This window comes from Nuphar pumila, unplaced genomic scaffold (genome assembly GCF_984573655.1).
Source record: "Nuphar pumila unplaced genomic scaffold, dmNupPumi1.hap1.1 HAP1_SCAFFOLD_646, whole genome shotgun sequence".
Classification (NCBI taxonomy): Eukaryota; Viridiplantae; Streptophyta; class Magnoliopsida; order Nymphaeales; family Nymphaeaceae; genus Nuphar; species Nuphar pumila.
Window position 1 is genome coordinate 28,801 of NW_028323434.1, and position 17,694 is coordinate 46,494.

Consider the following 17,694-nt stretch of genomic DNA (forward strand, 5'->3'; position numbering starts at 1 on the left):
TTGGTGTGTCCTATTCCATTGTACACAGCCCCTGCGTGCTGGCAGAGCCCGCAATGGCACTCCATAGCGCAAAGTGGTATCTAAATGTGGCGGACCTTTGCGTTGCCATATCAGACGCAGCAAGTGCAGCTGAGAGCATACGTGAGTTCAGCTGCTTGCTTAGCTGATGTCGATTGTGCTCGCATTTGTGCAACCACTCAACGTGCTTACTGCAAATTTTGTGATGTCAATCTGGTCAGGCTATGGCAGGCTGGTCCAGGTACGCTTGCCTCAGGTGATGGTAACGGTAACACTGACTCCCAAGTACGTCTTGGAGTTGCCAATGTCCATGAGGATGCGGTGGTGTTGTAAACGGAGACATCATCAGCGTTGCTTGGTGCTGCAGGCTGGTGGACCAATTCCAAAAGCGATTCACAATGACGCTCATTGCCTGGGTTGGCCTAACTGCGTGCGCAGCCTGCTGCGTCAACTTCTTCACCTTGGTGCATCCATACCTCCTTGCTGATAACAGGCATTTCACTTTCTACATCTGGAAGGACGTCCTTGGGCGCTCAGAGCTCGTTCGTCTGCTTCTTTGTCCGCTTTACGCACTTTGCTGTTTGCAGCTGGTTATAGGGACAACAGGAAACAAAGGATGGATCTGGTCAGTTGGGTTTTTTGCATGTGTGGCGGTTGCATTGGTGCCTGCATGGCTAGTCGAGTTCCGATACTACACGGTCCCAATTATGTTCTTGGGCATGCATGCCTCCCCACCAACCAGGTCGGCCTTGTTGCTCAATCTATTGCTATTTACTGCCACCAACATGATCACGCTGCATTTATTTACGAGACATCCGTTCCCTTGGCCGGATGGCTCAGTTGCCAGGTTCATGTGGTAGCTTTGAAAATTACACATATTACACTGGCGGCCTGCTGGTGGCCATACTTCAGCTGTCCCCACCTGTCATATCCTCAGCACGCATACCGTGGGAAGGACATCATCGCATGGCACCTTGCACTGTATACTTGCTGCGCGTTGCTGGTAGAATTGCGAGGAGTTAAGGAATAGATAGACCAACGAACCCAAGTCTGGACGAAGTGGCGCTCGAGCACATTAGTCCAGATTTCGCCAAGGCACTTCACCAAAGCCTTGTAACTTCTGCCATCTTATAGCAGCACCTATTGCCACTTACAACGTGAGTTGCTCAGGTGTGTTAAATGTTACGATAAACCTCAAAGGTGATAACCCGGGACCAGGATCTCTGCCGACAAGAAAGCAAGGTTGGCCGGTATCTCATAGAATATTTCATTTTCATCTCCAAAGTGCTTCGTTCAGGGCTGTATTCCTGTTGAGATATTTCTACGCGTGTCATCGGCTGATCTGAAATTCACAAGTGGCAACCCTGTCCACAGCTCGACATGGAAGAGGATGGGATGGAGACATTTGCACAGCTTCAAAGCCAGCTTCGATCCCAACAGGGCCAGGTGCGTTTGTGCTGTTCACGCCGGGAATGGAGCCAGTGTTCTTGGAACCATGCTCTACCACATGGCAAGAAAGCCTCTCAAATGAAGGTCACATCTTTGAGTTCTACCTAGAGAGCGTTTCGTGGGTCACATCGACCCCCTTCTGGTGTCGATCCCAGCCTTAACTGTCGTTTGAAACCCTAAGGCGTGCGTGATGCACTCATGTGGAACTTCGACTCGCCACATTGCATGAGCTTTTTGCGTCTTTCGTGTTCTCATGTGAGACATATCTCGTGAGTGAAAATACTTGTTTCAGATTTTCTATTCCCTGTCATTGAATGAAGATGACAGCGTGTCATTGTGCGTGTACGTCTGTCTTTCTTCTGGCGGCGTTTCTTGCGAGGCGCTTGGAAACCCGTGGCACGTACGTTCGAGGGTACAATGTCAAGAGCCTTGTGGAGTGTTCACGAATCTCGCTACCGCGCCGGGTCGCACTACTTGGAAACACTCCAACAGGACCTTGGCAAGGATTGAGACCAACACAACGTGGTCGATGACTCGTTCCTCCAACCACGGATCCTGGAAGCCTCAAGGCTCTCGGACGCTGCAGGAGCCATTCTTGAGCGTGTCGGAGAAAAATGTTTGCACTTCAGTGATGCTCGGGAATCCACAGTGTGAAAGCAGGGCCTAGTAAGCGCTAGCGGATTGGTTGGTAATCGATCAGCTTCGGCCGACCGAGCATGCCTTGAATCTCCCCATGCCACCACGCCTGGCTGAATCCTCGAGCTCGTTAGGCGTGTAGACGATTCATTACTGAACACGCGCCAGGCATCGCTTTGTTGGGAATGCTGCATTGTATGAGTGTGTGGAATGAATGTGGTACGGAGAGTTCGACAATAGCAAAAGCAGCTTGCAAGAACTACGCGTCCTGTGCGTGCATGCACTGTACAAGATGGCATGGCTTTGTGACGTTGTGCACACGCTGACGCATGACTGGCTGTCTGGCATGCCTATTAGGTTCTCAGGGCAACTCGTGCAATCATCTTGTTTCAGGAGACATGACGCGACGCGGAATGAAGCGCGAGTCGCCCTGCCTGATCCCATTCAGACTGTGACGCAAAGTGCACCTCCACAAAGGCAAGGCATCCACGCGTTGGCAATTCAAAACGAGTTCTGTGATGGCTTTTCAGATGGCTGACAGCGAAAGCTTAGATGCGGCGCACGCGTCGCAAGCACGGCAGCTTCAGGCGCTTAATCAACAGATGCTTGCACTGAATGCCCTCACAGCCGAGGCGGAATCTGGATCGGGCATGGACGAGCTGCGACTGGCCGCCCACATGGATGAGCTGGACGCTGCAATGACGGCCTTTGAGAGCATGCTCAAGTCCTCGGATGACAACGTACGCGATCTGCAGTCACACACAACTTGTGCTGCAATGATTGAGATGCGAGTGGAGTCCCAGTTATGGCATGGCTCTTGCCTTCGATGGCAAGCGCTCGACTGGAGTCTGTCATGGTTCGTTGTGTGACCCAGGGTCTATCTATGACCCCACATCTCACTGCCCCCCCGTGCGTCCAGCAGCTTCCGTATTGTATTCGCCAGCAAAAAGCTGTTATGCTGTCTACATGCAAGTGGTGCAATCCCTTCCGGGCGTGCAGGTGAAGGCCATGCTGGCGGAGAGTCTTTTCAGCAGGCAGATGGTCTCCATGACGGGGACGCCCTCAAGCGCCCCTGGCCCCGGGCGTGTAGCATCCAGTAGCCTTGAAGGCATGCAGGCATTCAATGCGTCACTGTACACTCAGCAGTCCGAGGATCATGGCGGCCCGACTCCGGCAAATTCGATGTGCACAGCAGTCCGTACTTCTTCGCTCAGCTGTGCAGACAGTGCAAGTTCCAAAGCGCCCTACCGTGGAACTCACGAGGTACAGTTTACATCTATTGTTTTGGGACACCGGAGAGCCAAGCTGTTGGACATTTCTTCCGTCTTTGTGGCATCGTTACGCGAGCGAGTATTGTCTGCGTGTGCCAAATGCTCCGAAGCAGTTGCTTGCTGCACGCTGGCGTAGGAAAGGGCTGCTTTTGAAGGAGGCATGCATGCAGCAGAGTTTGTCATGTGTTAGGCATTGACCCTACGCATGGCTGTGGTGCAGGACCGGTTGGCAAGTGCTGCGAGGGCCGATATGCAGGAGAACCCTGCCCTTCTGGCGCAGTTGCAAGCACGGCTGGATAGCATGCGAACCGACTGTCCTGATGCCGCTGCTACGGCTTGCGCCACAGCATCCGACGCTGTCACTCTAGCGCGGCCTTCTAGGGAAGTCCAGGAAAATGTCGATGACGCTGCGATTCAGGACCCAAATCATGACTCCCCCATCAATGTGCTGGGAGGCTAGGCACTTCTTGTGCTCTTTACTGCTGCACTCTACTGCAGCTCTCGATCTGCTGAGATCATTACAGAGTAGCCATTTTGCCGTTCGTCTTGCTCGCTGGCTGGACGTGCAATGCGTTCGTGCTACTGCACTCATTCAAATGTGTTCTGTGTTGCCTCTTCTTAGAGCACCATACTTCCTTGTTGGCAGCCTTGATGCACAGGTCTGCAGCTTAAAACAAACCAAAACAAAAATACGCCACCCGAGAGGGTCGGCGTTGACAGCCAAAGCTGATCTTGCACCTAAACAGGTTTGCGGCTCACCTATTGCAGGATTGTCTCAGGATTGTCTTTCCTGGATTCAATTATTGTATTGGATTGTCCAAGTCGATTGTGGCACAAATGCAACCGGACAGATATGTGCATCTAAATATCATCCGAATGGTTGGGAGAACCACATCTGCATGTGCACTGACCTACCTCTTGCAAACATTGTATCTATGTTCACCTGCATTCCCCTTTGATTTTCATTCCTTCAATCAGGCGCAAGACCAGCCAAGGCTGCCTTGCCTGGTGTTAACATCGATCTCGCGCTTGGCAACTCCATCTTGTCGTAGTGCTCATTGACAGTGTCAGTATCCTTGAAGATGTGCCGGGTCCAACATGGCATAGGAGTGTCATGAAAATCCACCATTCGCCTCGAGGCAGTGGCCGCAAGCGTCCTTCTGCACCTGACAAATAATCTGTGTCCTCACCCAAAACCCATGCTTGGGAAGTGGGCTCGTTGATCATGAAAGAGCCAGCCTGGGTTGCACCTCCTTGTCATGAATGGTTGTCTTCGCCGTTCCAAAGCGTGGAAGTGGCGACGGCTATCAGCTCATCAACGGCCGCTTCTGGTACTATTTATCCATCGCACACGTGTGGCATGTGCACCCGGGATGATGGTCGATCGCGTCATCTTCGCATACGCTGGAAACGCCCGCAGTGTCACTGCCAGTGATGGAATGCGTGATATATGACGGCTGTGAGTCGCAATGCACACACTATTACGAATCTATCGGTTTTGGATACTGCAAAAGGGGTTAGCGGAGCCATCTGTGGCGGCAATTAGACAAGCGTGCGCAGTTTGCACGTCGGCTTGCAAGCAACAAGCCCGCGCAATCGGTGCTGTCGAGAAGATCAGAACTTTGGAAATGCAGCGGTTCCCAGGACATCGAATAACTCGCTGTGTGCGACGGCTTTTGCTACTTGTCAGCTTGCTGCATTGGAAAGAGGAATGCGTTAACGTTGTGAAAGGTGCGTACGCTTCGCTTCGCCCTGACCTCCACTGCCACTCCTGCGGCAAACACTTGCTAGTGCTTTGCGCACAAGTGATGCTTGACCGTCTAGGCTTGAGATCTCAATGGTGAAGTTGCGTGCGCGATCTTGAAGTCCCTGGTATCCCGACCGCGCGCGCGGAATCCTTTGTTAAGAGTGCACCGATCTTGGCGATGGTTGACATACACCACCAGGAACTCCAGGAGCGCTCACCTGCTGTCGAAGTTTGTCCGACGTGAGGGGATATGCAAAAGGATGGAACGATTGCATCTCTCCACAAGCTCCTTTTTTTGACATCTATCGTGCCTTTTGATGGAGGCAACATTCGCGAAGATGTGAACTTTTGCGGCGCAAACCTGCGCTGGTAATACTGTAGTCAAACTTCCTTGATAAAACACTGGCTTGGTGCTCCTTTGTTAAGTAATCATACAGTCGACCTGTCCGGGAGAGGTTTACATGCATGCTTATAAGACGCCCACATTAGCACTAGCCTTTGTGATGTGATTGCCGCTTGATGAACGCGGAGTTACCGATCGGAAGTCGTGCTTTCACGGATGCAGAATGCATTGGCATCGTGCGACATCGTCGTTCATCCACAGTCGAGATGTGATGTTGAGACAGCAGTCAGGAAGCTGCTTTGGTTTGCATGGGCTGTAGAAACATTGGACTCATCGGACCATGTTGTGGCATGCTCATTGCCAGGCTCTCAACACTTGTGCCCTTCCATCGTACCCTTCCAATCTGCTTTTTTTCCTGGAAACTCCTCCCGTATCCTTGTTGCTGTGACACCATCTGGTGTCCCTAGATTCTTCATCCGCAAACTGCTCTGAATGCTGTACATCTGCAGCTGCCTCCGCTCCTCGACAACCAACGTCCTTGTCCCTCACCAAACATTCCTCAGGAAACCTGCAGCTGAAATGGACTGCGCCAGCCGACGCTGGCAGTTGCAGCATCGCCAAGTATGTTCCATCCCTGCTTGCCTAAGCATCAGACCGCACACCGCTCATTGGTCCCGCTCACCGCGACATACCTCACGCATGGATGGAAAGGGCAGAATGCAGGCAAATTCCGTGCATGGAATCCAATGTAGCCTCTGCATAGATGTATGCCATTCGCAGTTGTAAAGCTAGTGAGGTGGTGTCCGTAAGCATCTGTGTCTGCTTGATCGGGAAAGCTGAGGAAAACCAAAACTGGAATGATCACATCCACGTTTGCTACTTTGCTGAATCTCCATGGAGCACATGTCAAACATGGCCCGTGAAAATGACCAACGGGTCGGTGTGCTGGGAATGTTGCTGCGGATTGTATTTGGCTACGCATGGTTGGCATCATGGCCTAGCTTTGTCTGCACAAGGTGTACAGCTCGCAAGCAATACTTGCCGCAAGACGGGCGCAGAGTCGGTAATCATGTTGTTCGACATAGGATGAGGCTTTGCAAAAGTCCAGCCACCCACTTGGGGCGTGTATCGAGAATTCGAGACAGTTGCCCGGTAATATTTGGCCTCAAATTTTTGGCGGACCGCTACTTAGAGCTGTTAACATGGTTAGTTATGTCAACAGATGCATGCAGATACCTCGTCCGAGTGACCAGCAGCTCTGGCCTGCCTGCTGCTATCACATCTTTCACATCGAGAACACAGCTCACGCTCACTGGCGTCCCGTGCAATGGGGTGCGACCTTCAGTACCCAGCTGACTGTCTGTCTTGCAATATGTACCAGAGCTGAGACCGCGTAGCGGTCGAGGCCTGATATGTGCTCAAGTCGAAACCAAACAAACTACACCATCCAAAACAGGCGGCGCTGACAAGTCAGAGTTGATCTCACGCCTACGAAGAAATTGTGCCGTTTGCTGCTTCATTCCTCTTGCAGATTCAGCCTGTCGTGAGTGACCATGTAAACAAAAAGCACATGACCATGCGCTCGATTTGAAGCAAGCCTTATCACAACACTATCATACAGGGGATGAGATTGACAGCTACGTGCGACAAGATCTACCTGTATCGTGTATACCAGTACGACACACCTTCAGCAGACCTTGTGCCAACTAGTTCTCTTTTGTAAGCGGATGGTGCATACAGGCAACAGTTGCGGTCTCAGCAGTGAACTGTGCTGGAGCTGGAGAAGAAACACGCGTGAACGTGCCAGCTTCAAATACCTGCCCAGCTGCTTCGGAGGCGCTCAAATGGGCTCCTGAGGTGGACCCGGTCCACTTCACAAAAGCAGGCATTGCCACGCTCCAACATGCATCAGATGTTCATACTGTCCTTGGAGAGCTCAAGACCTGCATTGACCTCCCACCCGGCGAGTTCCCAGAATACAATCAAAACACAACATGCCAAGACCTGAAGGACTGGGGTCACTGCTACCACGAGTACACGGTGCGATCCGCTTGCATGCAATGCACTCACATCCTGTTCAGTGTATGGCAATGGACTGCTCAATATGCGTGTTCTGGAATGTCAAGAAGGCACGCCAGTTGTTGTGATTCCAGGTTACCTAGCGAATGCATTGCTTTTCATCATCACAAATCATCATGGGTTATGAAATGCTTAAAATCTCCAGTCGCCACGCACCGACAGGCCTGGAGTGCTTGCCTGCAGCTTCAGCGTGGAATCTGCGCCGTCACGTGCGGGCACTGCCACGAGCTGAAAAGCGTCATTGGGAAAGTGGATCTTGCGCCACTCGAGGGTGGCAGCCTCGAGGATATGCAGTCATCCTCTGCATCCAGTAGCTCCACGTCCAATTTCATGACGGCATCGGAATTCTCTTCCACCTCCACATCTTACGAAGATCCCACGACCCCCTCGCCACTTCCCAGCACAGCAAGCTATTCCTCTTCCTCTCCCGAAGAGGAATTTTCCTCTTCAAGATCGTCATCGTCATCCTCAACTGAGACACTGACTTTCAATGGAGTTGGTGATTTGCATGCAACAAGCAGAACGCCTGCAAGCCCTCATGCCGAGGACACAGGAAGTGCAAGTAACGCACCAAGTGACCCCCCTGCACACTCAGTTGACATTGGTGGGAGCGTTCGGGAGTCTGAAAGCGCAAGAGCAACTGCACAAGCACACATAAACCATCAGGAGGTCAACCCGCTGCCTGGAAGGTGCACGGATAAGCTGCCCTCTGATGGCCGCTCGTGTGCGGATCATAAATTGTGGGGAGCATGCAGCAAGGTATGTTTGTTCAGAATGCAACCACACTCGCTGCATGGCAGTGACCTGCACCTGCTGTTGTAAGGCAGTGCCAATCGTAGATGCTCATCCAACATACTTGCATGCAGGCAGAACATGTGTACATATGTGGGAAGCCCATCCTTCCCACAAAAGGTTTGGGCATGACTATCTGAGTACCTGATTGCGAGGTAAATGCTGCTATATTTGTGACCGGAGGGAATTTATGGTCAATCCATGGTATTCATTTCTCGTGATGCTCATTCCACCGTCACACTCTGCATGCAGGAATGGGTGAAGAGAGAGCAGGCGTGTGCCTTGACGTGTGGCCGGTGCTCAGATGTTCTCACACCCACTGCCGCAGCGTCCCTGACCTCCGTCGGATCCGCCACATCATTCTCCAACATGGGCGCAGGCTGCCATGACAAGCTCCCTCAGGACGGCTACAGCTGTGAGAAACATCTGGCATGGGGTGACTGCCAGGAGGTAAGCCAATGCATGAATGACTGGTTTGGAATGGTATTGGGACAGAATTGCAGTGTTGTAATAACCAGTCGCATGCGAGTAACGAGGTCTTTTGGTCGTGTGGCTTGGTTCTGTCGGTTGCCTGACAATTATATACATTGCTATCCAGCGATGTCAGGGCACGCAGCGAAATCGGGGAATTCGCTTTGGAGGGATTATGTGCGTGCCCTTCAGAACCCTGTTGCACGTTCCTCGATCCTGGTTAGTGTTGCTCGCTCATCACCTACCGCGACAGAATTGCAGTGTTGTAATAACCAGTCGCATGCGAGTAACGAGGTCTTTTGGTTCGTGTGGCTTGGTTCTGTCGGTTGCCTGACAATTATATACATTGCTATCCAGCGATGTCAGGGCACGCAGTGAAATCGGGGAATTCGCTTTGGAGGGATTATGTGCGTGCCCTTCAGAACCCTGTTGCACGTTCCTCGATCCTGGTTAGTGTTGCTCGCTCATCACCTACCGCGACAGAATTGCAGTGTTGTAATAACCAGTCGCATGCGAGTAACGAGGTCTTTTGGTTCGTGTGGCTTGGTTCTGTCGGTTGCCTGACAATTATATACATTGCTATCCAGCGATGTCAGGGCACGCAGCGCAATCGGGAATTCGCTTTGGAGGGATTATGTGCGTGCCCTTCAGAACCCTGTTGCACGTTCCTCGATCCTGGTTAGTGTTGCTCGCTCATCACCTACCGCGACAGAATTGCAGTGTTGTAATAACCCTCAACTGCTGCCCCCTCTCCCCCCTAATCCCTACGGGGGGCCCGAGGTCCGAGGCCCGAGGCCCGAGGTAGGTATATGTTGACAGCTTTGAGCTGTCACCAGCCCCCTCCCCTGCTCTGTCCGCAATCATACCACGAGAGCGAAGACCCGTTTTTCCCATAACGAAGCCTTCTGCTAGTCGGCGGTTACCATCAATTTCTTATTTACAACGATTCCGCTCCACTTTGGCACTCCTTGCACTTTCTTGGGATTCGTGTTGTCTTACTGACTGGATGGCTTGGTCCACTAAGTGTGCTGCAGGTAGCCTGACTGCCTGCCTGACCTGACCAGAAGACCACGAGACCAAGACTCAAGACGGCTGACTACTCCTTCATTGCCCCCAGGAGCCGAATGCCTGAAGATCGTGGGTGACCTGATCCCCGGTACAGCGACCGCTGTTAGCCCCTCAGTTTACTTCTTCGCCAGTGGAACCATATCCTTTACCTGAGGAAAAGGTGATTCTATCTCGAATGCCCCACTGTTTGCCTCGCAATCAGAGTATGCTTGTACCCGCAAGTTACTCTGGCTCCCACCGTAATTCTTCGTACGGTGTTCCGCCTTGGGCAGTTGCGTCTTTTTCAATTCGCGCTCGCTCGCAGCCCCTCAGTCCCTGCTTCCGCCCCTCCTTTGCCCCCAGTTGCCTTTCATGAGATAGAGAATTGGGTGATACCTTTCCAGCCCCCTTTTTTTCCCGCATCCGTTCCACTGCCCCCAGGAGCCATAATCCTGAGTTTAGAGACAGGGTGATGCGCCCTGTCTCTAGTGTCCCTCAATTGCCCCTCACTCCCTACTTCCATTCCATTGCTGCCAACAGCCCACTTTCTTGAGGCCGGCTCGGCTAAGAGCATCCGCGCCGCGGCTACACGGGAGTGTCCTAGAAACGTGCCAGTACTCCTTGCTGTGAACAGGAAACCCAATACTATGAATACAAATCAATTAAGGGGCGCCACCTCTAGCCCAACGTCCCAAGGAGGCCGGCGAATTACCGTCGCGAGCCGAATGTCGGGCCAGGCTTCCGACCAGCGGGTGAGCGCAGGGGATGCCGGATGTCGGGTTCCCACGCAAGCGAATCAAATTCTTGGTATTCCCGACAACTGCGCTCATCTGACTGCCCCCCCGATCCTGTCGGATCCCTCTCCAGTGCAAGAGGAGACGCAGACATGCACCATACCTCGCGCCCCGAGCTCCCTTACAACACACTCGGGTGACCACCAGGGAGAGACTCTCCCTAGCGACTTGGAACCAGTCCTTCCCAAACGAATTAGATTGGCTTTCTTTGGACCCTTGGACTGTGTTACCTCGCGCTCAGCTTTCCTAATGTCAGCCAATGCAGCAACGATGTCGGTTCTGAAAGGCTGTCACTACAGCCGTCAACGGAACAGTGCAAACTGCATCCCTTTCTTGGTGCTCAGTGTCCGCAAGGACGCGGATATCAAAAAGATCTGGTTGGCAGGTATGGTACCGTTCGTATTTGTGCTCAACCAACACTTGAAGCATTCAAAGTGTAGAGTGGCCCTTTATGATCAATTCTCCTGGATGTTGTTCCCACCAAACGATGAGCGCAATATGACTTTGGTAGCGCCGGAAGGAAACCCCACGCTTGCAGTTCACAACAGGTTCTCTGTTTTGTGCGAAGCTGGGGCGGTTGGAATGAGTGAAGAGGCCACCGAGTCTCGCGTGGGCACAAGTGCCCACGCATCGGCAACAGTTGCAGCCACTGTTGCCAGGAAGGATAAAGGGAAGTTCAAAGCGGGTTGTTTGAACGTCAGAGGCCTGAAAATTGCAAGCCAAAGTGATAAGGTCTCTGACATTGGCGCAGTCCTGCGGGACAAAGGAGTCAACATCTGTGCAGTTCAGGAAACCTGGCTTGATCCCTCAATCGATGAAATAGTGCTGCCCGGTTATCAGTTTGTGGGATCAGCCGGGTATCCGACTAGCACACGCCTTGGCGGGGGCACTGGCTTCCTTATTGGTGATGACATGGTATCCGATGTTGATACACTGGTATGGCGAGGAAAGAAACATACACAAGCAACCTGGGTACGAGTGAAGGGTACCAACAGACGAAACCATTTGGTAATCGCCAGCGTCTATGTCCCTCCGGTCTCAGACACTCGAAGTTTGGCAGATGTGACAGCCGACTTTGAAAATCTGGCCATTGATATTGAGCATTGGAGCAAGAAGAGCAAGGTCTTAGTTTGTGGTGACCTTAACGCTCGTATCGGGAATAGCAGCGGCGAGACCGCGGCAGTTTACCCAAGAGTCCCCCGCTTTGGAGAGGACACCATCAATGCAGAAGGCAAGGCGTTGATACAGTTGTTGGCACAATGTGACCTGTTCTCCCTCGGAAACCGGTTCGGCCCGGAGACACAGTACACCTGCTTGAGGACCCAAGGGAATTCAGTGGTAGATTATCTACTAGGTCCTCGTGCCCTGCTGAAATGTGCCCGCTCAGTCACCCACCACCCCCTAGACGACGACACAGACCATGCGCTGTTGTGTGTCGATATCCCCACTAAGCTCGAGAAACGGCCTGTTAAGCCTAAGACCAATGTCCGATGGCGCCTCAACAAGTTTGAGGACCAAGCCGTGGCGAAAGCTTATCGTGATCTCATGTCCGAGGAGGTGGCGGCAGCCTGGGTGAACTGAATGAGGAGAGTTCGCAAAGCGAAATCGATTTGATTGCAACTCAGATCACTGATATTATTGTCAGGGTAGCAAGCTCCACGATCGGGAAGAAATTAAGCAAGGGCAGGCGCACTGCCCCTTGGTGGACCGCTGAGTACAATGAGATCAGAGTGAAGAGCCAGCAATCATACGAGCTAGCGATGCGCACTAAGGACCCACGAGACTGGGACGCTTTGTGTCCCTAAGGAAGGTTAAGAATCTGCTGAGGCGAAATCTTAAAGCTCAGCAGTCGGTTGCTGATCAGCTGGCCACGGTACAACTTTGGGATAAAAGTTATGGTTCTAAACGTGCGTGGCAATCAGCAAAGCAGTTGAGAAACTCAAGAGCTGGTTTCGCTCGGAAAGCGTCGACGGCTTGTCAGGGGATCCAGGATTCGCAAGGAAACTTTGTGAATACCCCCCAGCAAATCGCCAGTGTCTTCAAGACACATTATGCAAAATTGGCAAGTCCATCGGAAGATCCCGATTTTCTTCAAGACCATCGGATTCTGATAGAAGCCGACTTTCAGAATTGGCAAGAAGAGGGCAAGGACGTGTTCCAGCCAGAGTTGGATGAGGAGTTTACTGAAGAGGAGATCAATGGTGCCATAGATCACCTTCCGCTACATAAATTGGCTGATAGCGATGATATTACAGGCGAACTGATCCGAAATGGTGGAGGAAATTTGAAAGCCCAGCTGTTGTCTCTGCTGAACGGGTTTGGCGAAATGAAAGTGTTCCCACGAAGTGGGGGACTGGGATTGTAGTGAGTCTGTATAAAGCTGGAGATTCCACTGACCCAGGAAACTACCGGGGAATTACGCTCATCTCAATCATCCGCAAGTTGTTTAGCACCATGGTCCGGTTACGGCTTGAAAAAACGGTGGGACTTCATGAGTCCCAATGCGCTTTCCGGGAAGGACGTTCCTGCATCGACCACATCTTTACAATGGCTCAGATGGAGAATGAGTCAGGTGCAACAAAGCAGCCCCTTTATGCTTTTTTCCTGGACATTAAGAAGGCTTACGATGTGGTCTGGAGGGAAGGTCTTTTCTACAAACTGAAAGCTAAAGGAGTAAAAGGCAAGAGGTGGCGGGTCTTGCTAGACTTGTTTTCAAAGTCACAATCCTCGGTCCGCATTGCTGGCGAGATGTCGGAGTCGTTCCCATTGATGGTAGGCGTCGGCCAGGGTGGCCCCCTCTCCACCTTACTTTTCGACATCTATATCGACGATCTGCTGGAGTCGTTGCATACGGCAGGCGGTCCCAAAGGAATTTGCCATGCACAATCGAGGTCAGGGCCCTCACATACGCGGACGACCTTAATGGTCTGACACTGAACCCCCAGGACTTGCAGGTCATATATCGACCATGTGGCTGAATGGTTGAAACGCTGGCGTATGCAAGCAAATAAGCTAAAAAGTGTGGTGATGGTGTTCCATCCCAAGGAAGGTGAATCAGCGAGCGTCCCAGCTGAGCAGCGATTGAACACCTGGACACTGGACGGACACGCTCTGTCGCAGGTGCAATCATATAAGTACTTGGGAGTTTGGTTCACAGAAAGCGGATCTTGGGATTTACATGCAAGCCAAGCACTGGGCAAAATGCGAGCTGCCTTGGGGTACTGGAGGCCACTGCTAGCTTGTCATCGTATCCCGATAAAAACCCGCGCAATGATGATCCAAACCTTCATCTATAGCTCAGTTCTGTCTGGTAGTGAGGTCTGGTCAACCTCACAAGTCAATAGACGCTGCTTTGACGTCGTCGCAAAGGAGGCGATGCGAGCAGTGATGGGATTGCAGTGTTCAGAAGTGGCCTCAGAAGTCTTGTTCACAGACTTGGGCCTACTGCCCCCCTCGCTTCTAATGGATGCCTCTAAACAATGCTATGACAAGCATCTGTCCACTTTACAGGGAACTCGATGGTGTAAACTGGCAAAAGCGAATCGTTTCCCGGGGCACAGAGCAGTCGGACGCCCGAGGGTAGGGGCCAATTGGCAAGGAGAGGTGCAGAAAATTTTAGCGGACATTTGCCACGACCTGAATATCTCTGACATCTTCAAAGCCCCTACAAAACAGCAGGTCGCTAGGCGAATCTCCTCCAGATCTCAAGGGGGAGTGCGTGTAGTGAATGTGCCAGTGCTGGAAGCAGAGGCGTTGCCTACTAATGAGGTTGATAGGCAACACCTCCTTGACAATATCTGGAGTTGGTACTTAATTCAAGGGGAAAGCCAGATATGTTGCATCGCCGCATTCTGCGGTGCCATGGAAGTGGGCGTGCATCGGTGAACAACCACGCAGGCTTGCACCATATCTGTCAAGTTTGTCCTCTGTTCGGGCTCGTACTATCATGAGCGCTAGGAGTGGTAAGCTGTTTGCCCTACGAAGCCGACTTCAAAATCAGACTTACGAGTTTGTGGATCCCGTACAGTATCACTGCAAGGACTGCGATGAGCATTTGGGGGATGCTCACACAGGCTGTGTTCACTGTACCGTGGATTGTCCCATCTTGTGGCCAAAAATAGACCAATTTCTTGAAACGGTTGGAGGTCTTGGATTACAAGGTGGGAATTTGGCAACTAAATTGGAATCTCTGTTGGGAGCTGATCTCCTGACAAAGATTTTGAGTGTGGGTTGCGACGATCTCCCAAAGGAATTGACGGGTCGTTTTTGGTCAGCCGTGGCTGACCTCCTTTCTTGCAGGGTACAGGACGAAGAGGATGAAGACATGTCAGGTCAGGTTATGGTAAGTCAGGCTGGTCCAGGTACGCTTGCCTCAGGTGATGGTAATGATAACTCTGATTCCCAAGTAGTTCTTGGGAGTTGCCAATGTCCATGTGGATGCGGTAGTGTTGTAAAAAGATACATCATTGACCGTACACTGCATGTGTGTTGCTCACATCTGATGTGTCCATTTCCATTTTCACGGAGGCAACGTAGTACCTACACCAAACATGCACCAAGCAAGTATCGTGGCTTGCTTGGGCAAGTTTTTTTATTGGAGGAGCCAAGTCATTCTGAAGAGTGTGACGCTCCCACGCGATTGTTCCATGTGTGAGCACTCATGAGGTGCATGGCTGTGACACAAACAGCCCATAAACAGTCTCCAGATGTGAGCGATCCGTTGTGTGTAGCGGTGAGCAGCAAAGATTGGTGCAATGTATCTTGCCGGACTCATATCCTGCACACATTCAACCACCATGGGGTTGAATGTGTGCAGGATATGAGTCCGGCAAGATACATTGCACCAATCGTTGTTCTGTCTCTCGATGTAGTCATACCACCATGGGGCCTGCAGGAGTGGATGAAGGAGGAGGAAGCATGCCTTCTGACATGTGGACTGTGCCCTGGCACGTATACCTCCTCTTCGTCATCCTCGTCTTCATCTAGCGGTGCCTCTGACAGCAACACCTGTTACGACAAGCCAGCCAGCGATGGTTACACCTGTGAAGAACACAAGGCTTGGGGGCATTGCTATCAGGTGCGCAGTATTCACCTGCACTGAAACGTCCTCAAGCAAATATCCACCGTATGGCGTGTGCTTTTGTGACCACCTGCCTCCAGCACATTCCCATGATCGCCAGTTTGTCGTCCTAAAGATATGTGCCACTAAAATGAGCATTGCAAAGCTGGTATTGTGGTTGCCCATAATCTTGCACACTTCACAATATATGTGAAGCCTCTTGAGGTCTAGATCTCCAGCGATAAAATGTAGTGCCTTTCCAACGCTTCTATGTCTCCTCTCACAGTGGTCACAGTCCCTGATATACTCAGGCTGGGCTTCCTATGGGTTAGCTTGTTCCCAGTAACGACATCTCAACAATGCCAACAATGCCAACAATGCCACATCCAAAGCATCAAACTACAGAGCCCATGCAGAACGCTTGTGTGCACTCAAGCTTTCAATGAAATGGTTCGGGCACATTTCATGTATCGTCTGGCTGCAGGGATGGCTCAAGGAAGAAGATGCTTGTGCTGCAACATGTGGACGATGCTATGGTGGGGGTACGAGCCGACATTCACCGATGCTGAATTGATAAATATACACGGATTGCTTTGAAAGAGTTCCTCACATCTGCACGTACGCTATCTCTAGAGATAGTGCCAAACACTGTTCAGCAACTTGGAGTATTGATTTTCTCTCCAGTAACTTCTGGCTGCCTTTGTCGATGTGATGTATCTGCAATGTCTCAGGTGGATGACCATCATGAGCATTGTGTCAGACGCACTGACCTCCAGAGCATTCATGTTGTTCATCCTTTTGCATGCCATCTGTGATGATAACGGTAGCACTGATTCCCAAGTATTTCTTGGAGTTGCCAATGTCTATGGATGCCGCAGTTAAAACGTACATCATCATTACATCACATAGATAATGGCAGGAAATAGACAACAAGAAACAACGACAGCACATTCGAAGTGATACAGCTCATTGATTGTCAGCGGTCGAACAAGCAAGCCTGTCATAAACGGGCGGCCGCTGGCACGAGCTAAAACTTGAAGAGAACCACGGTACATGATAGCATCGCCCCTACATAAGCCGATGCTGAGTTCCCGTAGCGCAATGGTGACAAATCCATCCTTGACACCATCGAGTTAAAACGTACATCATTACATCGCACAGAGAAAGAGCAAGAGCTACGGCTTAGGCCGAAAACGTACATCATCATCATTACATCACATAGATAATGGCAAGAAAGAGACAACAAGAAACAACGAAAGCACATGCAAAGCGATACAGCTCATTGAACGTCAGCGGTCGGAACAAGCAAGCCTGTCATAAACGCGCGGCCGCTGGCACGAGCTAAAACTTGAAGAGAACGCCGGTACATGTAGCATTGCCCCTACAGAAGCCAATGCTGGTTCCCGTAGCGCATTGGTGACAAATCCATCCTTGATAACATCACCCCCCAGCACTCGCTGTTATCGCCAGGGTATTGAGCAGCTCCATCGCCGGCTTGCCCATGCGGCCGAACGTCTCATGTGACATTGGGCTGAAGGCGTTGCCATTGGGGTCAGCGGATTGATACTTTGTCCGCTTGAGCTGATCCCGTGCGGCTGCTGCGCCACCTTCCACCTTGTGCGGCTTGCACGTGGGAGGGTGCGCTGGGGTGCACAACCGAGATGTCGGCGACTGTGAGTCCGCTCGGCAATACGAACAAGATGTCTCCGCGAGCCGCAGAGTGTGGTGCGATGGCGGCAGCTTGAGCGCCTGGCAGTCTGCGGATTGTTGGTTCAACAGATGATGCAATCCCAGCGCGGGAGGCAATGCGGCGCCAAATCTCTGTGAGAATATTGTGGCGCAACGTCATTGACGTGCACTGGGACCGGCAGGTCATTGCGTGGTCGATATCACCTGCTTGCATGTACTGCCCGCAGCAGCACCGAATGCCAGGTGCATTGGCAGGCATTTGCGCAAGGCCGAGACGGTGGCGCATGGCACTGATGAAG

The 17,694-nt window shown here is 51.7% G+C and overlaps 1 protein-coding gene across 1 annotated transcript; it reads left to right on the plus strand.

Annotated features, from left to right (window-relative positions):
* The first annotated feature begins 416 nt into the window (after positions 1-416).
* LOC149809969 (uncharacterized) lies at positions 417-878 on the plus strand. The gene has a single exon (XM_089994515.1). It carries the CDS (start codon positions 417-419, stop codon positions 876-878), a length of 462 nt encoding a protein of 153 aa, XP_089850641.1.
* The last annotated feature ends 16,816 nt before the right edge of the window (positions 879-17,694 follow it).

Bases quoted from the DNA above. Each gene is read 5' to 3' on its own strand.
- LOC149809969 (XM_089994515.1), top strand. From the start codon at position 417: ATGACGCTCATTGCCTGGGTTGGCCTAACTGCGTGCGCAGCCTGCTGC.